The sequence below is a fragment of the Phascolarctos cinereus genome, unplaced genomic scaffold, assembly GCF_003287225.1.
Source record: "Phascolarctos cinereus isolate Bilbo 61053 unplaced genomic scaffold, phaCin_HiC Scaffold_4;HRSCAF=312, whole genome shotgun sequence".
Taxonomy (NCBI): domain Eukaryota; kingdom Metazoa; phylum Chordata; class Mammalia; order Diprotodontia; family Phascolarctidae; genus Phascolarctos; species Phascolarctos cinereus.
Genome location: NW_027555847.1, coordinates 318,958,939 through 318,984,712, shown reverse-complemented (window position 1 = coordinate 318,984,712; position 25,774 = coordinate 318,958,939). Strand labels below are relative to the sequence as shown.

The 25,774-nt window shown below is 40.1% G+C and overlaps 1 protein-coding gene and 1 non-coding gene across 2 annotated transcripts in view; both read left to right on the top strand.

Moving 5' to 3' along the window:
- ZBED3 (zinc finger BED-type containing 3) overlaps window positions 1-24,604 on the top strand; it is a 28,894-nt gene extending 4,290 nt beyond the window's left edge. The window contains exons 2-3 of the mRNA XM_020998484.2: window positions 16,449-16,553; window positions 19,215-24,604. Of these exons, the coding sequence (XP_020854143.1) occupies window positions 19,249-19,911 (663 nt within the window). The 5' untranslated portion in view covers window positions 16,449-16,553; window positions 19,215-19,248 and the 3' untranslated portion in view covers window positions 19,912-24,604. The remainder of the gene's footprint in view (window positions 1-16,448; window positions 16,554-19,214) is intronic.
- Window positions 12,703-12,844, top strand: LOC144457364 (small nucleolar RNA SNORA47). The gene has a single exon (XR_013486670.1). It is a non-coding gene; the product is annotated as a small nucleolar RNA SNORA47 (small nucleolar RNA).
- Window positions 24,605-25,774: the final 1,170 nt, after the last annotated feature.

The window sequence follows — 25,774 nt, the reverse complement described above, 5'->3', positions numbered from 1 at the left end:
TTCTTCTTTCCTTTTGGATGGGCTTTCTAGCAGACCATCTGCAAGACTCATAAGAATCTGTAATACCTAACGATTTGGTGATGCAATGGACTGTTGAGCCTCCCATTACAGAAGTCTACATCAAAAACAGTAATTATCTTTTCACATATAGTAGAACAATACTCCTTTGATGTGACTAAATGATGCAGAATGTCATTCATTGGGTAACCTAAATTCTGTCTTGCTATATAAGGACATACCATTTCCTAAAAAACATTGCTTCCATTGAGTAGCTTCCTTTGCGTTGTTAAGTCTTATCTCTTTAGTCTGGCTCTCTATGTTTGTGGATCCATTAGTGGATGAGATTCTCCCAGGGACCTCCCTATTCAAGAAATTCCTAACAGTTTGGTGTCAGACGTGGCGTGAGTGGATTTCCTTTCCCAGTGGTGGAACCAGCCATCCCTCAGGACCACTGAGGTATATCACAAGGTAAGCCTTTGACCTAATTAGCCTCCTGGAGTATCCAGCTCTCTTGCCAAAGGGGAGGGAAAAATCCTTTCCTCCAAATTAATCACAAACTAGCAACTGTTAAGATTGGGTAGACCTGAGTAGGATTGTGGGAATAGAAATTGTTTTGTTGTCATGAAGCTTAAACTCTTATGTACCTATTTCCTTTTCTCTCTCCTGTTCTATTTATTCCTTTTCTACCCATATCAGGAAATTTTCTTAAATCATAATAATTAGTTGACTAGGACTGTCTAACCGCTAAGCAGTTGTACCTACTACCCAAGGAATAATTCAGAAAAATAGAAAGCAAGGGCCAGATGTGTGAATCCAGCATCTCCATGGAATGGACTCTCTCTCTTCTCCTGGAAGACACCAGGACTGTGACCGTGGGCCTGTCCCTGAACCTTGTGTTTCTCTGCTTCTTTCTTCCCTGATACATTATTGGGACTGTGCCTTTTCTCTTCCTTTATTCCTGCCCATCAGATCTCTCAAGCTGGAGTCTCTCTGAGAATAGAGACTTTAATTCATCCTGAAAGTTACAATGAATCACAGGCATCCAAGAAAATAATCTTACTCATAGGTCTTCCCTGCTCAGGTGATGGAGGTCTTCTCTTAGCCCCTCCCTGCTTAGCTTCTGACATTTTTGGAATGCATAAACCGAGAGGGATCCGATGTGGATCAATGTAGATGAAGGTTCCTTTGATTATGACAAATTAACTTATCTCAGAAGGTTCCTGGATGGTTCCCATCCTAAGCAGATGAGCTACTTGGGCAGATCACATTGAGTTGGAAAGGCAGGAAAATATTGGTGTCAGCCTTAAGGATTCCCTCGAAAAAGTCCAAGACTAAAGTGAAGACCTCAAAATTAAGCCAGGAAAAGATATGGATCAAACCTAAACCTAAATCTCAGACTCAAATGGGAAAAGTTCAGTTCTGAATGAACAGGATAAACCCAACTTTGTTTTCCACTCCATTTAACTCCAATTCCTTCAGGAGGATCAGATGCTGTTAAGGATCTAATCCTAGGTAACAACAAACACTCTTTGATAGGTAGAGACTTTCCACTCCCCAAGGTTCAATGGTTGCACAAATGAATTAACTTATAAGAGGGTGACTTTCATTGTAACAAAAGACTCCAGATGGGATGTATATGAAGTAATTAATTCCCACTTATATACAGGGAACAATTTATGACAAGTGAGTTGCCTGTAGTAAAAACATGTTTCGTTGTTAACCATATTCAAATGAATAGATTACACAAACTTTGCTCTTCACTAAGGTGACCCATTGCAATGAAATTCTTATACTTAAAACAGAAGTTTCTGACTTTAACCTCACAAATGAACAGATTCACGTCTTTGTCTCACAGGCTTTTTATTTTTGTCCATTTATTCCCGTAGCATTCTGAAAGGAGATATTTCAGGGACTTAATCTTGTACATGACTAGATAACTATTAGCAAGCAGATGAGAAGCCCAAGTACTAACTTACTTAGTTGTTTGGGATGTGGAATGACTACACATTCAGATTGAAAACAGTAAGATCTTACATAATTGCCCTATGCTCATATCGTATACTGGCCACTTGCCATGATTATAGAAATTTGCTATAAAAGGAAAAAGCAGGGAAATGATTATAACAGCATCAAAACTGGTTCCCCAGGCCTAAGCCTAAGGGCACAGATTGACTCAACAGGCAGAGAGTTTCTAAGTGCCAGATCTATTCTAAAATGTTAAGATTGCAGCTTTTTTTTCCCCTCTGAAACTTCGCAGATATCACTGTCTGCCTCCTCCCCACTCCCCCCTCTTCCCTTGCCCCAGTCTCTATGGTCAGTGAGATGACGTTCTTATCTAGCTATAAAACATTGCTTATGTAGCATTCTGGGGGAGGGGTGTGGGAGGAATACTCTTAATTTCCTTAAAAACAAATTCTAAAGAATGTTAACTCAGAATTTGCTAGAATATTTCAGCCTTCATGAAAACATTTAAACGACAATTTAGGGATTCACAGTATAGAATTTATATTTTAGTCCCAAACTTAGTTTCTGATTAGTTCATGATATAAAAACATGCAATCTGAGGGGAAACATTCCCTTAATGCTTATTTGTTTTTCCTCCATATTTCCTGAATCTGGTCATAGTTTAGGAATGTAAAGGTAAAGGAAGAAAATTTAGCAAGCTTACCAGAGTGGTTCACATTCTTTTTCCCAGGAAAGGGTTAGTTAACAAGACACACAGAGAGAAATTTGCCCATGAGGTTTTTTTTCCTTCTGAGCTCTGTGCACACAATTGTAGAAATACATACCCTGAGACACACACACAAATATGGGCACAGAACGACACAAAACAGCAACAGACGGTGGCCTCAATATTCCCTTAATATTGAGGTTATCAGTTACTAGCCTTTTGAATAATTTGAATATTGCCTGATAATAAGCAAAACTCAGTTTGGTCCATACTAAGATGTCTCCAGAGGCCATGCTCTCTCTCTCTCTCTCTCTCTCTCTCTCTCTCTCTCTCTCTCTCTCTCTCTCTCTCTCTCTCTTTCTTTCTTTCTCTTTCTTTCTTTCTTTCTTTCTTTCTTTCTTTCTTTCTTTCTTTCTTTCTTTCTTCCTTCCTTCCTTCCTTCTTCCCTCCCTTCCTCCCTCTCTCTCTCTCTCTCTCTCTCACACACACACACACACACACACACACACACACAACCTATGGAATAACCTTATTTCCTGCATATCCTTGTCTGACATTTCCTTTACCAATCATATCCCAAATAATTTTCACTTCACTGAGTTTTTTCTTTCCCTATCTCTCCTCTCTACCCTCTGACTCAGCTACCATCAGAAAGGAAGGAAGAGAGAGAAAGAGAAACTCTCCCAGTTTTCTTTTCCCCTATACCATCCTTTGTCTTCCCTCCAGAAAATTCCTAGTCATCTCCATCTTTTACCTCGAGGTTATTCAGTTCTTTGTCCTATGACAATAAGGGCAATTGCCATTTCAGAGTCTCTCTTAACAGGCCTGAAAGTCTCATGTTTGCCTAGGCCAGGGGTGGAGAATCTGAGGCCTTGAGGCCACATGTGGCTTTCTAGGTCCTCCTGTGTGGCCTTTGCCTGAGTCCGAGTTTTACAGAACAAATCCCCTTAATAAAAGGATTTGTTCTGTGAAGTTTGGATTCAGTCAAAGGGCTGCACTTGAGGACCTAGAGGGCCACATGTGGCCTCAAGGCCACAGGTTCCCCACCCCTGATATAGTGTATGCCATAGGGATAGGAAAGGAATCCTATTCTCCACCCAATTTGGGCCCTTCCATTGGGTCCTTGACCCCAGTAGGCAGTTCCCTAATTGGTACAAATTCTGACACCTCAGTAATGAAGGGAAAACAACATCTCAGCTCTCATCCCTCAGAAAAGATTTGCTCTGCCTTGTGAGTAACCCTTTCAGATTATATGGATTTGCTTCTTGGGATAGCACTGGTCAAAATGTGCTATGAGGCCAACAAGCTTTTTCCAGCTCTGTTCTCTGGTATTTCATCTTGAGGGATTCAGAGCAGAGAATCACATCTGTAATTGAACCAGTACTATCCAAAGGAGTGCTGTTTTGTACAGTTTCACCCTGCAGTACCCCCAGAACCCCCATTCTCCTGGTTAAGAGGGAAGATTTGACCCAGAAGGAAGTCAAATGTACCCCTTTGTCCAGGACCTTTGAGCTTTTAATACCTTTGTATTTCCTGACACACCATTGTTCCTAACCCTGCCATTTGCTATATAGGGGGTAACATCCTAAATCCTCCCAGCCTCCTTCCCTTTCCCATAGAGATCCAAATTCTCTTCTCCACAGCTGCTTGTGGACCTTTCCCCATATATACATCTCTTCCAAACCCTGTTTTCATTCTTTTTTTTTTTTTGGTAAGTCCTTTGGACATTCAAGATTCCCGGAACCTTATTGTCTCCTATTCAGTGGTTACCCCTTATGAAACCTTCAAGGCTTTCATCCTCAGTACAGGCTGCAGCTTTTGAGGGCTAACTGCTTTTACTCAACCTTGCCAATTGGCAAAAGACATATCAGTCAATATTTCTACTCAATTACAGATATGCTTTTGGAGTCTGTCATTCTGTGGATCAGATATAGAAGGAGTTCCTCATCTTGGGAACCTCTATTTCAGGAAATCTCACCTCAATCTTTACCTTCTTTTTGCATTCGTCCCACTCCCATTGTCACTAAATGATACCATTTCCTCTTGACTGGTCATATCACACCCTGAGAAATAAAGGTGGACATCTCTAGGCTGCTCCACCATCTCCTCAGGGCTCATGATGAGGCCAAATGGAAACCTCATTGTCTCCCAGTCCTGATATTTTGGCGTGCACTTGTGACCCATCAGATGGGCCATATGGAGACTTCTATGAAATCTACGTGGAGTCCCTAGAATGAAAGATTAGGCCTCCATAAAGTGCTCCTGCAGATCTTTAGCCCTTTACCTTCATGGTATTTTCTTCAAATACTCAATGTTAGAGGATGAAGACATTTTTTTTTCATGAAAAAATAGTATTGCCCAGAAATCAATTGAGTAATTGTCTTCATCCTCTAAAATCGAGTATTTGAAGAAAATACTATGAAGGTAAAGGGCTAAAGAGCTGTAGGAACACCTTATGGAGTCCTAATCTTTCATTCCAGGTACTCCCAAGTAGATTTCATAGAATTCTCCCCCTCTCTGGGATTTAAATATTGCCTGGTAATAACAGTGACCAAAAAAATTGCAGAATTAATCCCTAGATCCAGCCTCTCAATATGGATTGAGTCATAACAGGGCACCCACTTTACTTCTGAGGTCAACCATCAGCTAGCAAAATCCTGTAGATTCTCTCTAAAATTCCATACTTGCACGCCATCCCCAAACCTCGTGGCAAATAGAAAGAAAGCTTCCCTCTAAGGCTCTTTTTATGTCTGGGTTCTGTCAAGACTCAGATATTAAGTGGGCTGAAGCTCTGCCCTTGCAGTTTAGAGATGCTGATGTCCCCCAATAAAAAACACAGTTTCTGCTTGTGAGATAAATTTTGAGTATCTCATGCCAGTTGGAACTCAGACATCAGCCATGGGTGACCTCAGTGAACAGTTTAACACTTTTATAATAGAATGCTCCAAAATCCTTGATGCAGTTTTATGCTTTAGTAACTTAAAACAGTATTGAAAGAGGGCAGTTAGGTGGCGCAGTGGATAGAGAACCGGCCCTGAAGTCAGGAGGACCTGAGTTCAAATCTGACCTCAGACCAGACACTTACTAGCTGTGTGACCCTGGGCAAGTCACTTAATCCCAATTGCCTAGAAAAAAACAAAAACAAAACTATTTTGAAGATGCTATGTATAATACAATCACTGCATTAACACAAGTACATCTGCCTTTTACAGGAAAACCCAAAGATCGTAGGCTGATCCAGACGACCTTCACTGTCACAGCATCCAGCCAGGGGACGAAGCATTCATCAGGGTCCCCCAGTAAAAGTCTGACGTGTCCTGGATGGGAAGATCCATCCCAGAGACCTATTTGCAGCCCAAATTGTCCCCAAAGTTGAGGGGGAGAGACCACCTGGAACCCTGTTAGTCCCTCCTACCAGGCCACTTCTGGCACTCACCTCCCAGCAGGCGAGGACTGTCCAAGGATTCCAAGGATCAGGAGCTCATCTTACATGAAAACCAGTCTGCTACTTCTTGAATTTAGGAGGGATTCCATGAACCTGGCCTCTGCTCTGATGAGGGAGACCTTGTACTGATTCTCCTAATCCCTAGATATTTTATCTGCTGTCTTACTTTTTACACCTTTGAGCCCCCTAACCCTTTTGGTCCTGAAGCCACAGGTCCCTTCCTGTGCTGGAGCAACCATGGTTTTGGTATTTGGTCTTCTGTTTATCCTGGGGACTCTATTTTCCGACCAGTTAGGGGCTAAAGGCCAGCTCTTTTTTAAATGCAACTCTTCCCTCTTTCTATATTCTCTGTTAAAGCACCCATCCCACAATCTCAGAGTTGCAGGTGGAGATCTCTCTAAATGCCTTAAGAATTATAGACCTTTTCCTACCCCAATAGACCAACCCAGTGAATTTCAGTGTCCAGATTCCTCATTGTTTCTTGAAGGGCCGCGGGCCCTGTTCCTGATCACTTCTACTCTCTCTCTAAATTTCACATACCCCCAAAATTTAAACCGTTGTCCCTTCGCTTCACCTGCAGCTAACTATTTGCCAAAATGTGCTGCTGATCGCAGGCTGTGGGATGAATACTTGGGGTGCCTAAAAGACTTTCTGGTTACCCACCAACAATCTCAGTGCTCTAGATACCTTGTTTTTACTCAAGTTCAGTATACGGCCAGGAAGCTACTTCTGGCCCAGTCAACAAGAATTAGGGATTTTTACACATTCTTTAAACGTACTGCTCCCCCTCTTTTGCAAAAGTCAGGGAAAGAGGACCTGAAGAATTTTCTAAGAAGAACAGTGAAATCATATCCCCAAGACGGTGGGGACAGGCTCTCTTGGCTAGCAGAACGGAAGCACTATTTTGGCAGAATGTTGGGTCTGCAACGTGCAGACAAACAGTAGAAGCCCTGCTAACAGTAGGGAATTCAGAACAGGGATTCCAACAACTTCCCTTTCACCTTGTCCAAAGCAGTGCCTGAACCAATACCTGTTAATGCATCCTGGTGAAAGAATATCTCTACAATAGTTGAGGTGCTAAAGGGTGGGAACTTCTAGTCCCTGATTAGACTCCTTAATTTGTCATCTGACCAGTCCCCACGGTAGGTTGTCCCATCTCAAGGAGGTGACTTGAGTTTTGAGATGCACAGGTCTGACCTCAAGAAAGTCATCCCTAGTCTTTGCCAGAAGTGCCAAAATATAGCAGAAATCAACTGTTCCTTCTCCACATGTGACATCACATTGACTTCTTGGATCTGACCTCCCCGGGGTGGGCACAGGATGAATGGAAGTCTCCCTCAATTGCAAAATTAGAGAAACTCTGTGTGTCACTTTCCCCTCCCCAGCCTGCAACGTATCCGCTTGTGACTGCATGTCCTTGTGTCAGAAGCAGACTGTGTACCTCTGTTCTCCACCCATATAGGAAAGTTACCCCTTTCTGAGTCTTAATACTAGGCATCTTATCTCGAACACAGGTGGGCTGCAGACCTCCCTAGAGGTGTAGTACACATCAGAGGATTTCACTACTCTGTTCAAGGGTTCCTATTCTGTAATATTCCATATTATAGAACTATCTGTAATCTCTCCTTTACACTCATGAAAATAGCAAAAGTGAAGTAACTGTATTCCAGAATCCAAAAACAGGCAACGTGGTTCCTCAAGATTTGTTCTCATGGCTAGTCCTTGGATTAGGTGATCTTTATCCCACAGCGTTTTTCAAGGACTTTCTGTCCTATAATATAATAAAATATATTAAAAATTCTGACCTATATGATAATTTAATACATAATTACTAGATGCCAAGCTCTCCCCATCAAGCCCATATGGTTTTCTATTCTTTCTCCTTCTCCAAATGAGTCACAAGGGTTTCAAACAACCTGTCCATAGACTCAAGACCAAATATTGACAGCCAGCCCTGGAAGATCTCTCTTTATAGTCCCCACTGTAATAAGTAAGTCTTTATCCTAATAACATAGGATTATTGACTGATCTATTCCAGCTAAATCTGATTTTTTTTGGGGGGGTGGTTTGTGGAAGGAAAGACATACCATTTAGGAACATCTTTGTGACTAAAATGGCAACCTCATTCTTTCCTTTTGGACGAGCTTTCCAGCTAATCATCTGTAAAAACCACAAACCAGGCTGCAGGAAATTGCTTGGTTAAGCAAGCTGGTGAGGCACTGAACTGTTGATTCTCCCGTTATGTGGCCCAGAATCAAGTCCAGTGATTGCCTTTCCCCACTGGTCCAGTGAATTGCCCCAGAATGCCTCTCGTTGGCATTTAATCTAAACTCTGCCCTAGTGACAGCTATATTACCAAGTACCATTTTCTGAGGAAGCTGAAATAGCTTCCCTCGAGTAGACTTCTTTTTTTTTTTTTGCTTTTTTAGGCAATTGGGGTTAAGTGACTTGCCCAGGGTCACACAGCTAGTGTCAGGTGTTTGGTCTGAGGCTGGATTTGAACTCAGGTCCTCCTGAGTTCAGGGTGGGTGCTCTATCCACTGCGCCACCTAGCTGCCCCTCGAGTAGACTTCTTGACATGCTAATATACTTTTCTCTTTATTTTGGCTCAGCTTTTCCGACCTTCACCCTTCTCCTCTGCCTTTTATGACCTCCTCCCCGGGGCGTGAGGTTTTCCCAGAGCCCTTCCTAATGTAAAAATTCCTAGGATGGGAAGGGTGTCAGAGGAAGAGATCAAGGATGAAAAGGAATTTTAACTATGCAGGAAGACAGGGAAGACAGAGCTCATAGAAGAATTGTACAAAGGGTTAAGGGCCTGAACGAGATGAGATTATAAGAAAGACAGATTTTTGCTTAGATGGGTGTTGGTTCTGTTTTATTATTATTTCTTGTCTATAAATGACAGGGATCAGAGGATCCAGAGATGGAGATTTGAGAGGACCAAGCATTATAAAATAATTTACCCCAGGGTTTTCCTTTATCAGAATGTAAGCCCCTTGAAGGCTAGAGATGGTTTTTGCCTTTCTGTATGCCATCTTGTGCCTAGCTCAATGCCTGGCACAGGGTAAGAGCTTACTAAGTGCTTGCTGATTGAAACAGCCTTCCATCCTCCCTTAGGTGGTTCCAGATGGTTTGCAGCTGAGAAAGGCTGTATAGTAGTGTGCTAGGAGGCCAGGAAACAATCATTTTGTAGAACTGAATTAAAACCACACTTTATCTTCTTGCCATTTGTACTGTTTTGACATTAAAAAATTATAGTGAAGTAATTTTGAACGCCTCAAACTATGAACTACAGAAACAAAGTAGTGAAATGGAGTTTATTTGGCTGTGAACCTAAGCTAGATTGCATAGTGGATAGAGCACCAGGCCTGGAGTCAGGAAGGCCTGAGTTCAAATTCAGCCTCAGACACTTAGTAGCTGTGTGATCCTGGGCAGGGCACTTACCCCATTTGCCTCAGTTTCCTCCTCTGTAAAATGAGCTGGAGAAGAAAATGACAAACCACTCCAGTATCTTTGCCAAGAAAATCTCCAGAAGGGGTCACAAAGAGTTGGATGTAACTGAAAACAACTGAATAATAACAGAACGTCTTCTTGGTTCTCTGTAATGCTAGGACTGCTAGAGTTTGCGGAGTAAGCTCAATGTATAACGAGATGTATCTGAAGAGGCACCCAGTATTGTTTATTCTGTTCTGACAGATATTTCTTTGCTGCATTTAATTTTCTGGACCATATGTAACTTTTTTTAGCAGATGTTTCTCAGAATAAGTTTATTTTTTTATTCCCATGTGTTCCTGTGTACTTTGTTAATGTAGCCAAATAGAACATTTCCTTCATTTCATTTTCTTGCATAAAAAAGCCATACAGTAAAATCTAACTGAGCTCATGCACATATACTCTGTGTGCATCCCCCTTGTTTGCAAGTTAAAAATCTGTCAACCTGAGTGACTTTGTCTTGGAGTTGTGACTTTTTAATTCCGCGATACAATATTATAGCAAGGGGAAATAATCATTATTGTTTTCCCCTCAGTGCAGTCAGTTGGGCTTTGCTGTTATAGGTGTCCGTGCTTTTCTGTTGATGAACACAGCCTATGTTTTAGGGGTTTTGCTACTAGAAATGTTGTGGCTTGCTCCCCGTCTCTCCACCAGCATCTCTCTGCATTTTCAGACAGGCATAAAATAACCCAGGCTAGTGAACAAGGATGATGTTTTTTCAGCTTGTGACTCTCAAACTTCTGTAACCATATTTTTTTTTTTTGTAATGCTGACTGACTTGACACACTCAGATGCTATTCACTGAAATCATGGAATTTTCCAAACATTTAAATGGTTTGTGGGACAATGGAATAGAATATTTGAAATCAGACATAATGGTTGCCATACCTGTGTGAGATGCAAGAGTGAGGTCCTCTCTTTGTTTAGGTGATCAAGTAATTAGTTCCCTGCCCAAGGCTTGTTAGGAAAGCCTGTCCTCACCACTGCCACCTCTACTCCCTTCTTAAAAGTGTTTCTTTTAAGAAATAAGGTAACTAGGCTAGAAGGCAGCTGATGGCTCAGTGGATAAATACGCCCTGTTTATAATTTTTCATCAACTCTCATTTGGAAGGTACCTCTTGGGTCTAGGCCAACCTGAGCAAACAGAAGCCCTGCATCATCCGTAACAAGTGATTCTGCAGCATTTGTTTGGAAAGCATCAGTCTACCACCTGAGACTACTCATCCATTCTGGGGAAACTAATTATTCTCCTCAATCTGCCTCTTGGCAGTTTCTACCTGTTACTGCTAGTTTATGCCTTTGGCACCAAAGTCTAATCTCTCTTCCAAATGATATTAATAGTGAGATTTTAGTTAAGTTGATAAACATTTATTAAGTACCACCTAAGCACTTGGGATGAAAAAGAAAGGCAAGAGGCTTCGTAGCATAGTGTGAGAGTATTCTTAACTTATCACCTTTACTCCACAGTTTTCATCTAGATAAGTTTTTACCAGATTTTCTTATATATGTATTTATCATTGAGAAGGTATAGCTGATGGAACTATATGTAATTATTTTTTCTAATTGTACAAAATATCCCACTGGTATTGCATTAATCCATAAATTAATTTAGGATTGCCATTTTTATTCTTACTTTTGTATCTGTATCAGCATATTTAATTAGGCCACTGTCCCTTCAGAGAAGAGAAGCTAGCAAATTAATGAACTGGGATTTCATTTACACTTCTTTTGTCAAGGATAATTATTTATTTTAAGCAAGTTGGTCAGTCTTGATTAAGACCGTTAGTGTCCTCAATTAAATAAAATCATTTTTAATCTTTTTGCAAGTCAGTCTGATTTTCACAATGTTTTATGGTCCACATCTGGAACCCAAGCTCAGCTGAGACTTAGAAATGCTAATTCTGTAACCAAGGTACAAGGCTTTAAACTAACAGATAATTAGTCTTAATATTGTAAGTTTAAACAGAATTACAGTTTATGAATGTCTTGTTCTTAATAAAGACATTAACTGGGTGTTTGGTTTTCAGCCTAATAATAACAATACCATATTCACATAGAACTTTAAAGTACAAAGTACCTTCCTTTAACATCACGTTTCACATATGTACAATATGCCACCTGGTACATCTCTTTCTCCATACTTTGTTGAGGTTTTGCAATCCCGGTTTATTCTCAACTTTCCCTATTACTCTACTTTTGAGGGAATTCAGCCTGTATTTAAGTTAAGAGGTCATCTTGAAGGAAATCTTTGGGGGTGTGTGTGTGTGTGTGTGTGTGTGTGTGTGTGTGTGTGTGTGTGTGTTTTAACCTCCCATGGATGATTAGAATAGAAATTGTGCCCAATCCTGAAATACAAAGTAGAATGTTTTCTTAGAATGTACCAGTCTCTTTTTTCTTTTTCTTTTCTTATTACTAAAACTTAAATATACAATAAGAAAAGAAAAAAACCATAAACTTAAATATTGAAACTGAAATACAAAATAAGAAAAAAAATCATGTCATGTGCACATGAGAGAAGATTCAGAATATATAGCAATAAACTTCCATTCAAGAAAGCCTATATAATAAATACTAGAAGCCTATTTTTATGTCATTTACATTTCCCAGCATATATGCCTCCCTACCAGAGAGCCATCCCTCATAACAAAGAATGAAAAAGTATTTTAAAAAAAATAGTTCAGCAAAACTAACCAGCACAGAAAATATCTGATGTTATACGGAGTGTTTCTTACTCATATTCCCCTACATCTTCAAAGATATGTTGCTTTTCATCTTTTCTTTGGGGCTAACCTTTGGCCATTACCATTTTGTGTCCTGAACCCCTTAGACACTGTGGTGAAGCCTATGGGCCCGTTGCTTATGTTCATAATTAAGGAAAAAAACTAAATTTCAGTTATTGGTTAGTGAAAATAAAGAAGTGATTTTTCCCTCCAGAAACCCCTTAAAAATCTGTCCCTGGTCCCTAGGTTAAGTGATTTTTTCCTCCACAAACCCCTTAGGTTAAGAACCCCTGCATTAGAGAGTTGCATTTTCTCTAACGTGTAGTCACTACACCTACAGTATAGGTCCAGAGACGTGATACCTGCGGTGTTCATGGAGGACAGAGAAGGTGAGGCAGTTGTGTACCGTGCTGCCTTCTACTGGTTATTGCCTCCTACAGTAAAATGATGCTGGAAACGTTTGCCTTCCTCCAATGCATAGAAGGGAATGGGCAGTGTTTCTCTTGCAGACAGTATCTGAAGTCTACATATCTTCTTTTTTTTTAACTTAATATTTTTTTCCAACTAGATGTAATGATAGTTTTCAGCATTCACCGTTGTAAGATTTTGAGCTCCAAATATTTCTTCCTCCCTTCCTTCCCCAAGACAATAAGCAATCTGATACAGGTTATACATGTATAATCATGTTAAACATATTTCTACATTAGTTATGTTGTGAGAGAAGACTCTGAACAGAAGGGGAAAACCATAAGAAAGAAAAAAACCAAAAGAAAGTGAAAGTAGCATGCTTTGATCTGCATTCAGTCTCCATAGTTCTTTCTCTGGACATGGTCAGCATTTTCCGTTACCACTCTGAGTCTACATTTCTAACTAGACTAAAGAGCTCTTTTGGCAAACCTCGAAGCATCAAGTGGTATGAGTGGTTCTTGGGTCTTGAAAAGCTTTTCAGGTGCTTGTTAGTGGAAATCTGTGGTATATAAAATATGAGCTATTTCCAAGGAAATCAGAGGTGTTCTAGAGATTTACAGTACAAGGTTACCTTCCCATCCCCCAACCCCTTTCCCCAGAAATTACCTTGGTGCTTAGGTGCTAAACTTGGAGATAAACCTGGGTTCAGACCCTTATATTGGTGCCTTCTTCAGAACTGCTTTTATGTACTTAAAATGATTTTTTAAAAGACATTTCTTTTAATGTAAATAGTTATTTTTTTCAATTACACGTAAAGACAATTTTCAGATTTATTTTTTATAAGATTTTGAGTTCCAAATTTTTCTCCCTCCCCGCCACTATGGAAAGCAATCTGATATAGGTTATACATATGCAATCATGTAAAACATATTTCCACATTAGTCATGTGGAAGAAGAAACAGAACAAAAGGAAAAAAAAAACATGAAAAAACAAAGAAAGTGAAAATAGTATGTGGATGGCATTTTTCATCATGAGTCTTTTGGAACTGGGTTGGCTCATTGTATTGCTGAGAAGAGCCAGGTCCGTTATAGTTGATCATTGCACTATGTTGTTGTTACTACTGTATACAGTGTTCTCCTGGTTCTGCTCACTTCACTCAGCATCAGTTCATGTAATTCCAGGTTTTTCTGAAATCTGCCCGCTCATCATTTCTTATAGCACAATAGTATTCATTACATCTTGTTCAGCCATTTCCCAATGGATGGGCATCCCCGCAATTTCCAGTTCTTTGCCACCACAAAAAGAGCTGCTATAAATATGTTTGTACATGTAAGTCCTTTCCCCTTTTTTATGATCCTGTAGAGACATCTGTGGCATAGGATGGAGAGCTGTCTTAGAGACCAGAAAGCCCCAGGTTCAAGTTCTGCCTCTGAAGAGTGCTAAGTGTGACCCTAAGCAAGTCACTTACTTTCTCAGGACATGAGGCAGCCCAGACTATACGTTTCAAGAAAGGTACCATCCCACATTGGTAATCTGAGTTTCCTCTCTGGGAGCTCTCTATATCAATGAAATCTCAGGACCAGTCTCTATTCCTGTTCTTTTAGTTCAGTTCTTTTATTTTATGGTGTTTGTGAATGTAAAGGTCTTATCTCTCCTAGGAGATTGTAGGCTTATCAAGAGTGGGGATCCTTTCTGTTAATCTTCGTGTATCTACCACCATCTAACACTGTGCTTCGCGCCTAAGTGCGCAGATGGTCAGTAGACAGTTTATTGGAGCTGTAGCTCCCTAAGTAGATCTCTAAGCCCATTACTGCTATCTGGTTTGCCAGTATTCGTAGCATAGAGGGAAACACAGCTAGCATTGGCATCCTCTTTCCCAGAATAGCCGCCTCACAGTTAGCATCTCTCCTCTGACCATCCAAGAATTTGCCTCCAAGACTTTGGGAGAAAGGAAAAGTGGCTCTCATAAAAATGGAACCCCTGATGCAAAAGAGGAAAAACATTGTTCCAAAGCAGCAACTTTTGTTGCCTTTGAACTCTAGTATAAAAATACTGATTTTTTAAATAAATATAGTATTTCTACCTCCCACCAGGTGTGTGCCATTGTATGGAAGTGTGGGGTGGCAATTCTGGGAATAAACCAGTTAGGGTTCTAAGGAATGGGGGTAGGTGACAGCCTCTCAGAAATTCCTTTGGCATTTAGTGAAGGAAGTCACAGAAGTTAAAAGCCCGGTTCACTGGCAGCTAGCTTCTCTCTTTGGATGAGAGATCTAGGAGCTGGAGGAAACCTTAAAGATCATTTTAGTCCAACTTCCACATTTTACCAAGGAGGAAACTGAGTCCCATGGAGATTGATTGACTTGCCTAAGGTCACATAGATTAGTAAAAGAGCCAGAATTTGAACTCAGGCCTTCTGACTCCAAAATTGTGGCTTTTGTTTTGTGGATAGATGATACTTTACTAGATAATTCAGCATAAATGTGTTTGAATTACTATAGCATAACTATAGTATAAGAGGTTAAGAATCCAGAGTTGAAAGTATATACTATTATATATTTAGTTTGAACTCAGTATACTGCTTTTACAGTATGAGTTAATTATATTATAGCAGCCTTAATGGCAAAGAGCTAGAAACTGAAGGGGTATCTATTAGTTAGGAAATGGCTGAACAAGTTATGATATACAAATAGGATATTGTATCATAAGAAATGATGAAAGGGATGGTCTCAGAGAAATCCGGGAGGACTAATGTGAACCAATATAGTGAAGTGAGCAGAACCAAGAAAACAATTTATACAATAATCCCAACATTTTAAAGAAAAATAACTTTGAAAGACGAGGAACTCTGATCGGTTACATAAACAACCATGGTTCTAGAGTAATGGTGCTGAAGCAGCCTATCCATCTCCGGGCAGAGATGAAGGTGAAGAATGAATCCATTTTTGGACATGGTTAGTGTGGGAATTTGCTTTGCCTGATACTTCAATTTTTATGAGTGTTTTTTCTTATTTTGCATTTTTGTTCTCTTATTTTGTTTCCTCCTTGGGGGAGGAAATGAGAGGGAAGGTAGAAATAGGACTTCCCCTTTACCTCCAGAAAGAGAACAGAAGGAATCACAGACAAGGTTCAAAATTTACATGTTGAATTTATATATTTAAAAAGAAAAGAATGTTCTTTATAATAGAGATTCCTAGTTTCATTATATTTCAGTGCATATGGAAATGCTCATTTTACTTGCTGTTTGTTAAATTTGGAATAAACATTCGAAATTTAAAAAGTTAGTTACTGGTATATGATTTTGTTGAAATATTATATTGCATTCTAAGAAATGATGAAAGGGAAAGATACAGAGAAACCTGGGAGGACTTGTATGAACTGATGCAGAGTGGAGTGAGCACAACTAGGAAAACTACACCATGACTAAACCTTGTAGAGGAAGACAACTTTGAAAGATGTCAGAACTTTGATCAACCTATTAACCAACTAGGACTCCTCTCAGGTTGACGGTGAAAGAGGTGGGACTCCTCTTGGCAGAAAGTTCATGTCCCGACCTAGCTCTGTACACTTGTGTCCTTTTACTGTGAGAAAATCACTTTCTACATCTGTAAATAATACTTGTATTAATGATCTCCTGGGGCTGTGGCAAAGAAAATGAACTATTAACCTTGAAAGTGTTATATAAATTCCTTTTTCTGTTCTCTTCCTCCATAGGCATGATAGTAAATCAGTTACCTGGTAGAAAAGGCTCCTGGAATTGGTTTCACTGAATTTCTGATCTTTTACATGGATATCTTGAAACAAAAACATTCTGACTAGGTGAGAACCTACTGCTTTTCTTTTGTTTTTATTTCTTTACTAAAGACTTTAACTAAATGAATAGCCACATATTGGGGTGGGGTGGGGGGTCAGTGAAAACAAAAGGTTTTTTGTTTTGTTTTTGTTTTTGTTTTGTTTTTACTGCACTGATTAGGTACCTGCTAGAGGTTGGAGGAAAAAACCCAATAATTTTCTGGTGCTAGAAAATTTTTGATTCTTTTTCACCAAGGCTGGCTCCTGAATTGGAGTTCCTCTGTCTCCTCCTTGCCAGTATCTGTGCTCAGAAGTGATAGTTAACACTGCCAAGCCACACTGCTGAATCCTTATGTACCTTTCGGATAGAGGTTTTGTCCAAATCCCAAAGACAAGTCAAAGGTTCGAGAATTAGATTCCCAAATTTCTTTCGGTAGACCTGTGTTTAATACAGGCTTTCAGAAAAACAAAGAATAGAATAAAATGTGGAATATTTTCTTGTTTCCAGTATCATCAGGCAATCACGAGGTCATAAGACTTAGGTGAAAACCAGGTTTATTACAAGAGAAATCAACATGCATGTGGAACCCAAAGAATTCACAGTCCGTGTAGAAGTTTGTGTATCTATGACAGCAGAATAAAAAAAGGAGGAGGAAACAAAACTCCATCTTAAAGGGTGGTGGTATGGGATGGGGAAAAGTATAGTAAAGGTAGAAAAAGGACAAAATCCCTCCCAAATGGCAGGAGCGAGGTGATGGAAAAAGCTGCAGTCTTTTCCTTTAGGAACTGCTAGACAGACTGTGAAGATAGGATGGTCTGCCTATCTACGGGATCCCAGCTGTACAAGGAAATTTCCCAGCCTGCATGGCCTGACTTAGCCTATTTTGACTCCCAAGGACACACAGGGAGTCCAGCTTGGGGTACAAACAACAAATTATGTTGCCTGGCAGGGGTAGGGGTCCACTTTGTCCTTGGCACATTCAGGGTGTGATACAGTTCTAGAGACGTAGTTTAATCATTTAATTTAATCATTTTATTAATAAAGCCAGCACGTTTATTAATAAAAGGATGGTCATCTGGCTGTCCCTCTTAGACCAAAGACCTTTCATGGTGGTGGGCTCATAGTTTATACTCTCTTCCAACAGTAGGTGTTCCTAAGTGGTGACAATCAACTCTGATTGGTCAACAAATAATAAGAAAAGTGATATTACAGTGAGAGGCTGGGCTGTATTACCGTAAGGGTCTTGGGGATAACTTAATCACCCAAATCTTGGTCAAAAAAATATAAATTTCTTTGTCGGCTATCTGACAAAAGGGAGAGTCAACACTTCCCAGATCTGAGCGAAAACAGAATGAGCAGGAATGTACCCATTAGCCTAAACTTAGAATTTCTTTTACTGTCTGATTAGGTATTGGCTTGGGTAAATTTTTAAGAGAGATTTCCCATACTGTTTGATTTCTGAATGAGGAAGTAGAAAAAGGGGAAAAACCTTGGTTCTAATACAATAATTAGTTATTAAATAAAAGAGAGAAATACTAATTTCTCACAAGGGCCTCCTGCATGCTCTGGGTGCAGTGTTTCTGGAAAATAGGCAACTCAAAAAGACAAGTTCAGAGGACCCATTAACAGCCCTTAACACCATCGAGTGAGGCAGAGTGGTTTATTTTGATTTTTTTTAAAAAGTGGGCAGAGAAAGAACAATTAAGATTTAGACATACTATAATTATAACACCCATTTACTGAGCATTCGCCTTTCAAGGAGTTTAACCCAGTTTTCTGGCTAAAACTCAGTTTGAGCGTATGTATTGCTGAAGCATACTTATTAGAAGAGGAGGTGTATTTGATTTGTAAGGGAATTTCTGGTCGTTTGGCGTGGAGTATTAAACTAAATTTTTTATAAAAGATTGAGTATGAAAAACTTGGCACAGAAATAAAGATGAAATTGTAAAATTTTAGTTAAAAATTTAGTAGAAAATGTGTATAACAATATGAACTAAATATTCTGAAATATTGGTATAAAAGCTTATTATAAAATATAGACTAAATTTCCTGCAAGAAATTTGGTATGAAAACATAGACTAATTTTTTCTGTTAGAAATTCAGCATATAAAAAATATAGACAAACTTTTTTGTAAAAAATTAGTATAAAAATGTAGGCTTCGTCTTTTCTAAACAATTTAGTTTAAACTACAGACTAAAGTTTTGTTATAAATGTAGTATAAAATATGGACTAAATTTTTTGTAAAAAATTTGACATGAAATATTTTCTTGTAAATTTTTCCTGTAAATTGTCTTATAAAAATTAGTATAAAAATGTAGACTGTTTTTATAAACAATTTAGTGTAAACATTTGGTATAAAATATAGACAATTTTTATAAAAATTTAATATAAAAATATGACTACATTTTATATAATAATTTAGTATAAAGATACAGAGTAATCTAAAAATTTAGTATAAAATATAGACTTAAATTTTCTGTAAAAAATTTATTACAAAAAAAAGCTTGAATATATAAATACCAGATAGAAACCCTGTTGTCTCAAATGCCTAACTTTGAGAAGGTTCCTTCTATATGAAAGGGAAGAAATGGTTTCTTTGAGGACAGAATGATAGTAGCTACCATGACTTTAAGGTTTACAACAATATTACATTTTGATTCTTTTTTTTTCTCCCCTTGATGTAAAGGGCCTGGAGTAATGATTGAGGTGTGACGAGTCAGATGAAAAAAATGGAAGAAGGTGGCTCTTACATTGACACCCTCAGAAGTGTTGCCCCTGTGGCCCATGGCCGCGGAGTACGATACTCGGAGGCCTGGGAGTATTTTCACCTGCCCTTGGCCCACTCTGGCCTTCCTGCCAGTCAGTATGCCACCTGTAGGTTGTGTGGAAAGCAGGTCAGCCGGGGCCCAGGGTCCAACGTTGGAACCACCGCTCTGTGGAAGCATCTGAAGAGTATGCATAAGCAGGAACTGGAAAAGAGCGGGCACCGACAGGCTGGGCCTCGCCCAGAAGCAGTGCTTCCTCTTCCACCCTCCCCGCCACCAGGCGTAGAAGGAGACTGGGGCCGCCTGATGGAGCAGATGGGAGCACTGGCTTTACGGGCAAGCCAACGGGAGAGGGAACTGGAGAAGAGGGAGAGAGCAGTGGAGAGGAGAGAGAGAGTCCTAGAATTAAGGAAGAGGGCCATTGAAGAGGAGGAGAAGGATTTATCAGAGAAGAGGCAGGAGCTTCAGGCTGAGAAGGAGGGGCTGCAAGCCCGGCTCCTGGAAGTATGTCAAAGGGAAAATGCTTTGGCCCTGGCCACTGCCCCTCTGTCCACCCTGATCAAAGAGGAGCAAGAAGATCGTGGTGAGGGCTACTTAATAACCAAAGTCCTTTTCTAGACTGTTGACCTTAAATCATCCTGAGGTAAAGCAGAACCCCCATGCTTTCTCCCTGCTGCTTAGATGGTGGTAGGAGCTGGACATCTTTGAGTTTCAATACCTATGACTTTTCCTGATGTTGATAATCGTGAGTTTATGCTTATTGGGGACACACAGAATGTCAGTCTATAGCTCAGTATAGCCATCTCCTCACCGTGACCCTACCCTTCAGCCCTCTCCACTCCTAGGGCCCAGGCCTCCATTACACTTCACAGCAATGTCCTCACCAGGGGTACTACCTTCCCCTTTCCGCCCACCCTTCCCCTTTTAGGTATTGTCTTCCCCCTGAACTCAGAACACCAGAGTCATATACAAGGCAGGTTCAATCACCTAGAACCCTGAGACGCTGGAAGTCACTGTGCCTAATTATAGATTCTCTTCTCAAATTATGTGCCCATCTACAGATGATCAGATCAGTCCTGAAAAACAACGGCCCAGATAAAAGTTGTATGAGCTTTGCTTCTAGATTAGGACAAAGCCGAGGAGATGCGTTTAGCTGGGGTCTCCTCAGTCTGTGGACTCTTATCCTCCTTCATGACCTCATTTGGAGTTTTCTTGGCAAGGATACTGGAGTTATTTGTCATGTCCTTCTCCAACTCATTTTACAGATAAAGAAACTGAGGCAAACAGGGTTAAGTGACTTGCCCAGGGTCATACAGCTAGGAAGCATCTGAGGCTAGATTTGAACTCAGGAAGATAAAGGCAGGGTGGTCCATGAGGTCACAAAGAGTCAACGTTACTGAATAACAATAAATGACCAACTACGTGTTAAACACTGGGATTACAAAGAGAAAACACCCTGCCTTCAGAGAACATACATTCTACCAGGAAGAAATGAGTTCTTATTCCATAGCTAACCTGTGTCTTTGGTCCCATTCCCTCCCTCATTTTTCAAGAATATATACAATAAATATTTTTTTCTTTCTAACATTTCGATCTTTTCTTCTCACTCCTTCCCTTCCATGTACAAATGCATTCAATTTGACTTTATACCAAAGAAAATTCTCAACTCTGATAATTGTTCCAGGCAGTAATATACCCCTTTCTTCTGTCCTTTCACTGCCAAACTTCTTGAAAGAATATTCTGTATTTTTTTGATGCCTCTACTTCCTCTATTCTAGTATCCTTTGAAAACTAGTGTCTGTGCCTTCTGTAATGTCTCCATTATATGTCCCCTCTTTTCTATTATGACTATTGCTACTGGGGGCCTCATCTTTTTTTCCCCCTGCTTGCCTAGACTGTTGCTTCGCAAAAGGTCTCTCGGCCTCCAAGCCTCTACTCTAAGTCATCTGACACATTGCTCTCAGAGAAATGGGTCAAATGCATGGGTCGTGTCATTTCACTGCCCTAATATTTTAGGGGTTCTTCATTACCTCTTAGAAAAGTCCAAAATTGGTGTGCCTGGCCTTGGTGACCCTCTGAAATCTGATCCCAGAATTTTCCAGCCTTATTTCCTGCTACCTCCAACAATGTAAACTTGAAGGGAGGGATTGGTTTTTTTGTATCACTAGGACCTAGCATGATGCCTGTTGCGTAGGAGGTACTAAGTAAGTATGGAACGAATGGCTGAAGACTACTTTGCTCTATGTAGCTTATGATTCAGTGAAACTGGACTGTTTACTATTCATAAAAGAACCACTTGGCAGCTTCCCTGGCAATGAGCTTACTAGCTGTGATATTAAGTAAGTCCCTTCCCTCTGTGGACTTCAGTTTCTTACTCTGTAAAATCAGGAGGTTGAACTAATCAGGGGTTCTTAAACCTTCATTTGGTATCATGGACCCCTTTGGCAGTCTGGTGAAGACTATAGACCACTTCTCAAGATACTGCTTTTAAATACATGGAGTTACAAAGCAAACCAATTATATTGAAATACAGTTACCAAAATTGTCAGGGGGGAAAGTTTATGGAGCACAAATCAAGAACCCCTGGCTTAGATGATCTCTGAGGCTTCCTTCCACCTTTATATCTTATGATCCTATGACTAGGCTGAGGACCATCCCAGCTAAATTCTGAGAAGTTCTTTTCCAGACTAGCTTGTGATTTGTTTGGTTATAGCAACACATGAGAATTGAATACTATGGGGTATGGGGGGGGTGCCCACCCACACTGATGAAATCAGAGACTTTTTAAGTACTGAAGATGTAATAGGACTGAAATTGTTTAGGGGAGATTTTAGTTAGATATAAACCTGACAGTTTTTCCAAAATTGCTTCCATATGTCAATAATGAATTATAAATAAATCAGTAGTAAAGTTTAAAAACTATTATAAATAAATCCAAGAAAATGTAACAAATTGTAAACATTTTTTGCCTGTCCATTTTACTAGTCTTTCCCACTGATGAAGGAATGTTGACATTTATTTGAAGCCCATACAATCTACCTTTCCAGTCTTATTACACATTACTGCCCTCCCAGTACTTTACAGCCTAACATCCTGGTTGTTTCCCCCACATGCACGTTGCTTCTGTTTTCTTGCCTTCACACAAGCTATCCCTCAGGCTTGGAATGCATTCTGTCCTCATCTCTGCGTTACAGAGTCTCTAGTTTTCTTCTGAGTTCAGTTTAAGAGCCACTGCCTAAATGAAGCTGTCTCTTATTCCCCTCTCGCATGGTGGCTGTGTTTCCCCTTTGAAATTATCTTGTATTATTTTGGATTGGGGAAGGAGATGGAGCATCCCTAGATTCAGTGTACCTGGGTTCTAGATGACTGTGGAAGCTTTGGTGGGGGGGGCTTGCTTCTAGACATTGTGACTCATTGCTGAGGACTTGGCTTTGAAATATCAAGGAAACCCCTTTTTGGCTTGTATTCAGAAGAGCTGATGACTCAGGATGCATGAAAGGGAGCAGCCTACCCCTTCATCTCTTCATCTCTACCTATAGATTGCATTGAGACTTGCCTGTTGTCAGTACACGGCCACTAAAGAGCACATCAGGCTAGGCTAGCCTGAGGCTGTGTCTGGTTGCTTTCTTAGTGTTTGTTTCTGATCTTAGACAAATACCTATCCCAGGTGGATATGTCCAGGTTTGGAGGCAACATTGTGAAACTGAGAGGTCCAGAGGCCTTCGGTGCAATCAGGTTAGATCCATTGACTGGTGGAAAGGGAAGCTTCTTCATCAGAGAGGACAGCCATGCAAAAGAGAGTTTGCCTGAGTCTGACAGTTTTACCAGCAGAAATACTGGAAGTTGTATATACAGTGAAGAGCTGAGGTGAAATGTAAAGTGCCTTTATTAGCACAACTACAGACTGCTGTTCTGATGAGGTTTACATTATTGCCTTCTCAGCAAGTAGGAATAGTAGTTATAAGTTGTTACAGAATGCTGTTTTTTAAGTTTGGTTTTGTACATATGCACTGTAAGTCTTTTATGTTTAACATGCTTCGTTTGTATATATGGAGTAAACTAACTCATCCCTAATTTGTATTAAGTACCTTTCTTAGAACTTAGATGTGAGCCATAATCTCATTTACTCTACAGAAAATCATCTGCCAGGGTACTGGGGTGGTAGTCTTAATGAGCGCATCTTATTAGAGAGCAGGCTCCCTAGGACTGAACCCTGGCCATATTGTGTGCCTGTGTGTGAAAGTACAGGATATGGACTGGGCACATTACTCTAGTCCATTTACCCTCTCAAGGTAGATGCATATATTTTGTATATACATAGATGTGTACATGTTTCCTTCTATAGAACACAAGCTCGTTGAGAACAAAGATGCTTCATTTTTGGTTTTGTTTATTTAGAAGGCAGGAAATTTACAAAAGACTATATGAAGGCCTACATATAGATGAGGAGTTCATGTATCATCCTCTTGTTCCACAATGTATATGGAAATGCTATTTTAGAAAAAGGAAAGAAAGAAAGGAAGGCCCTTGAAGCAACTTTTGATTAAAATGTAGAGAAGAGAATAAAATGAAGGCCAGAAAGAAGCTGTAACACAGGAGCTTCTGGGCTCTGACCTCTAGCAGGTTCACTCTGGATCTGGACAGACAGGAAGACAGCAGCAGAGACATATGGTTAGGAGTTAATTTACTTTGTTCTTCTCAATTACTCTTCTGGCAGGGGCCAATGAGAATGAGAGTAGGAGCATCAGGTCCTACAGAATGCCCCTAAGCCTTGACAGTGGCAGGTTGAAGCAAAGCGCAGCTTTCAGCTTTCACGTTCTACATTCTGTGCTCACTGACCAGTGCCTACTTGATTTGTAGAGAAACAGACAAAAACGGTATTTTGTCAGCAATAGACTCATAAATTTAGCAATTAACTTTAGCGATATTGTGGTGACAGCACAGAGCAGGTGCAGTGGGCTGTTCACAACTTAAGATCAAATGTTTAGTTAAGTCATGGTTATATAATGAGGTACAAGCACAGTAAAATTGTTTACAAGCCATGATCCTGGGAACTAGTATCTAAAAAACCCCCCCAAAATCCCCAAATCCACCTTATGTACAGAAGAATAGACAAAAAGGACAGCTTTGAAAGCTAAGGTTGAGATTACGCTTTAAAAAGAAAAGCCAGCTGTACGTGATAGAGATCTGTAATTTCATGGACAATCCTTCCCCACTCCTACCCCACCAACCCCACCAACCCCACCATTCTATGTATGTGGAAATATTTTATTTGTTCATTTCGGAATGAAAATAAATTTTGAGAAAGAAATGTATGGTGTTTGCTGTGAAACAAAATGAATGAAAAAATAAAAAAGCAAATATACTGTACAGAAAGCCAGGCTGGGTGAAGGTCCTTGCTCCTTGTTTCTTGCTCTCCTAGAGGGTGCTGTCTGACCTCTGCCATTTACAGGAATTATCAATACCTGTTCAAGTCAGATGGTGACTGGGGTTTACCTGAGTCTGGCCAGATGAGCTCCCTTCTCTCTAACTACCCAGAGATGTAATGGCTCACTGCTGCTGCTGTTTGTCCTTCATTCTTGAAGAGGACCATGATGTCAGGGAGGTGATGCCATGGTGTGTAAATGAATTGGATGTAAGTGAGGGGGGCAAAGTCACCAGCCTCACTTTCTCCTCCAGAGCCAACTGGGTTCATCCAGTGGCAAGACATAGATCAGAATGACTGGAGATGGCCCTGGATGCACTGGGAGATCTTGGACTTTTTAAGCTAAGGTCTTTCCCAGGCCTTTGCCCAAATGAATGTAAATTTTGATCACTGAAACTTCAAAATGTATCTTGGGGTTTCCAAGCTAGATTTTGTTTTGGGTAGGCAGTGGGGTTAAGTGACTTGTCCAGGGTCACACAGCTACTAGTATGTGTTATGTGTCTGAGGTTGGATTTGAAACACTTCACCACCTAGCTGCCCCCCCTTGATTTCTTTCTTAAGGACCATGCCTCAAACCCAAATCACTCTGGCTTTCATTGATTGGCTAATAGTAGGTTCCAGCCCAAGCCCCACAGGGTCAGTGTTTCAACCCCGATGGGTCAGGGTAAATGTAAATAGCATTTCTTTTTTCTGTTTTGGTCAGAAACCCTGAGGGTATTCCCCTCCTAGATTGACTTTAGAGTGTGTGTGTGTGTGTGTTTTAACTAGGTAAAAGAAGCCATTCTCTGTCTCATTTCTTTTCTTTTTCTTTTTAATTTTCTTTATTTTTAGTTTTCAACATTCATTTCCATAAGATTTTGCATTTTAAATTTCCTTGCCCTCTCCCCAAGAGGGCATGCAATCTGATACAAGCTCTACATATACATTCATGTTAAACATTTTCACATTAGTCATGTTATAAAGAAAAATTAGAACCAATGGGAGGAACCATGAGAAAGAAACAAAACCAAAAAAAAGAGCAAATAGTATGCTTCGATCTACATTCAGACTCCATAG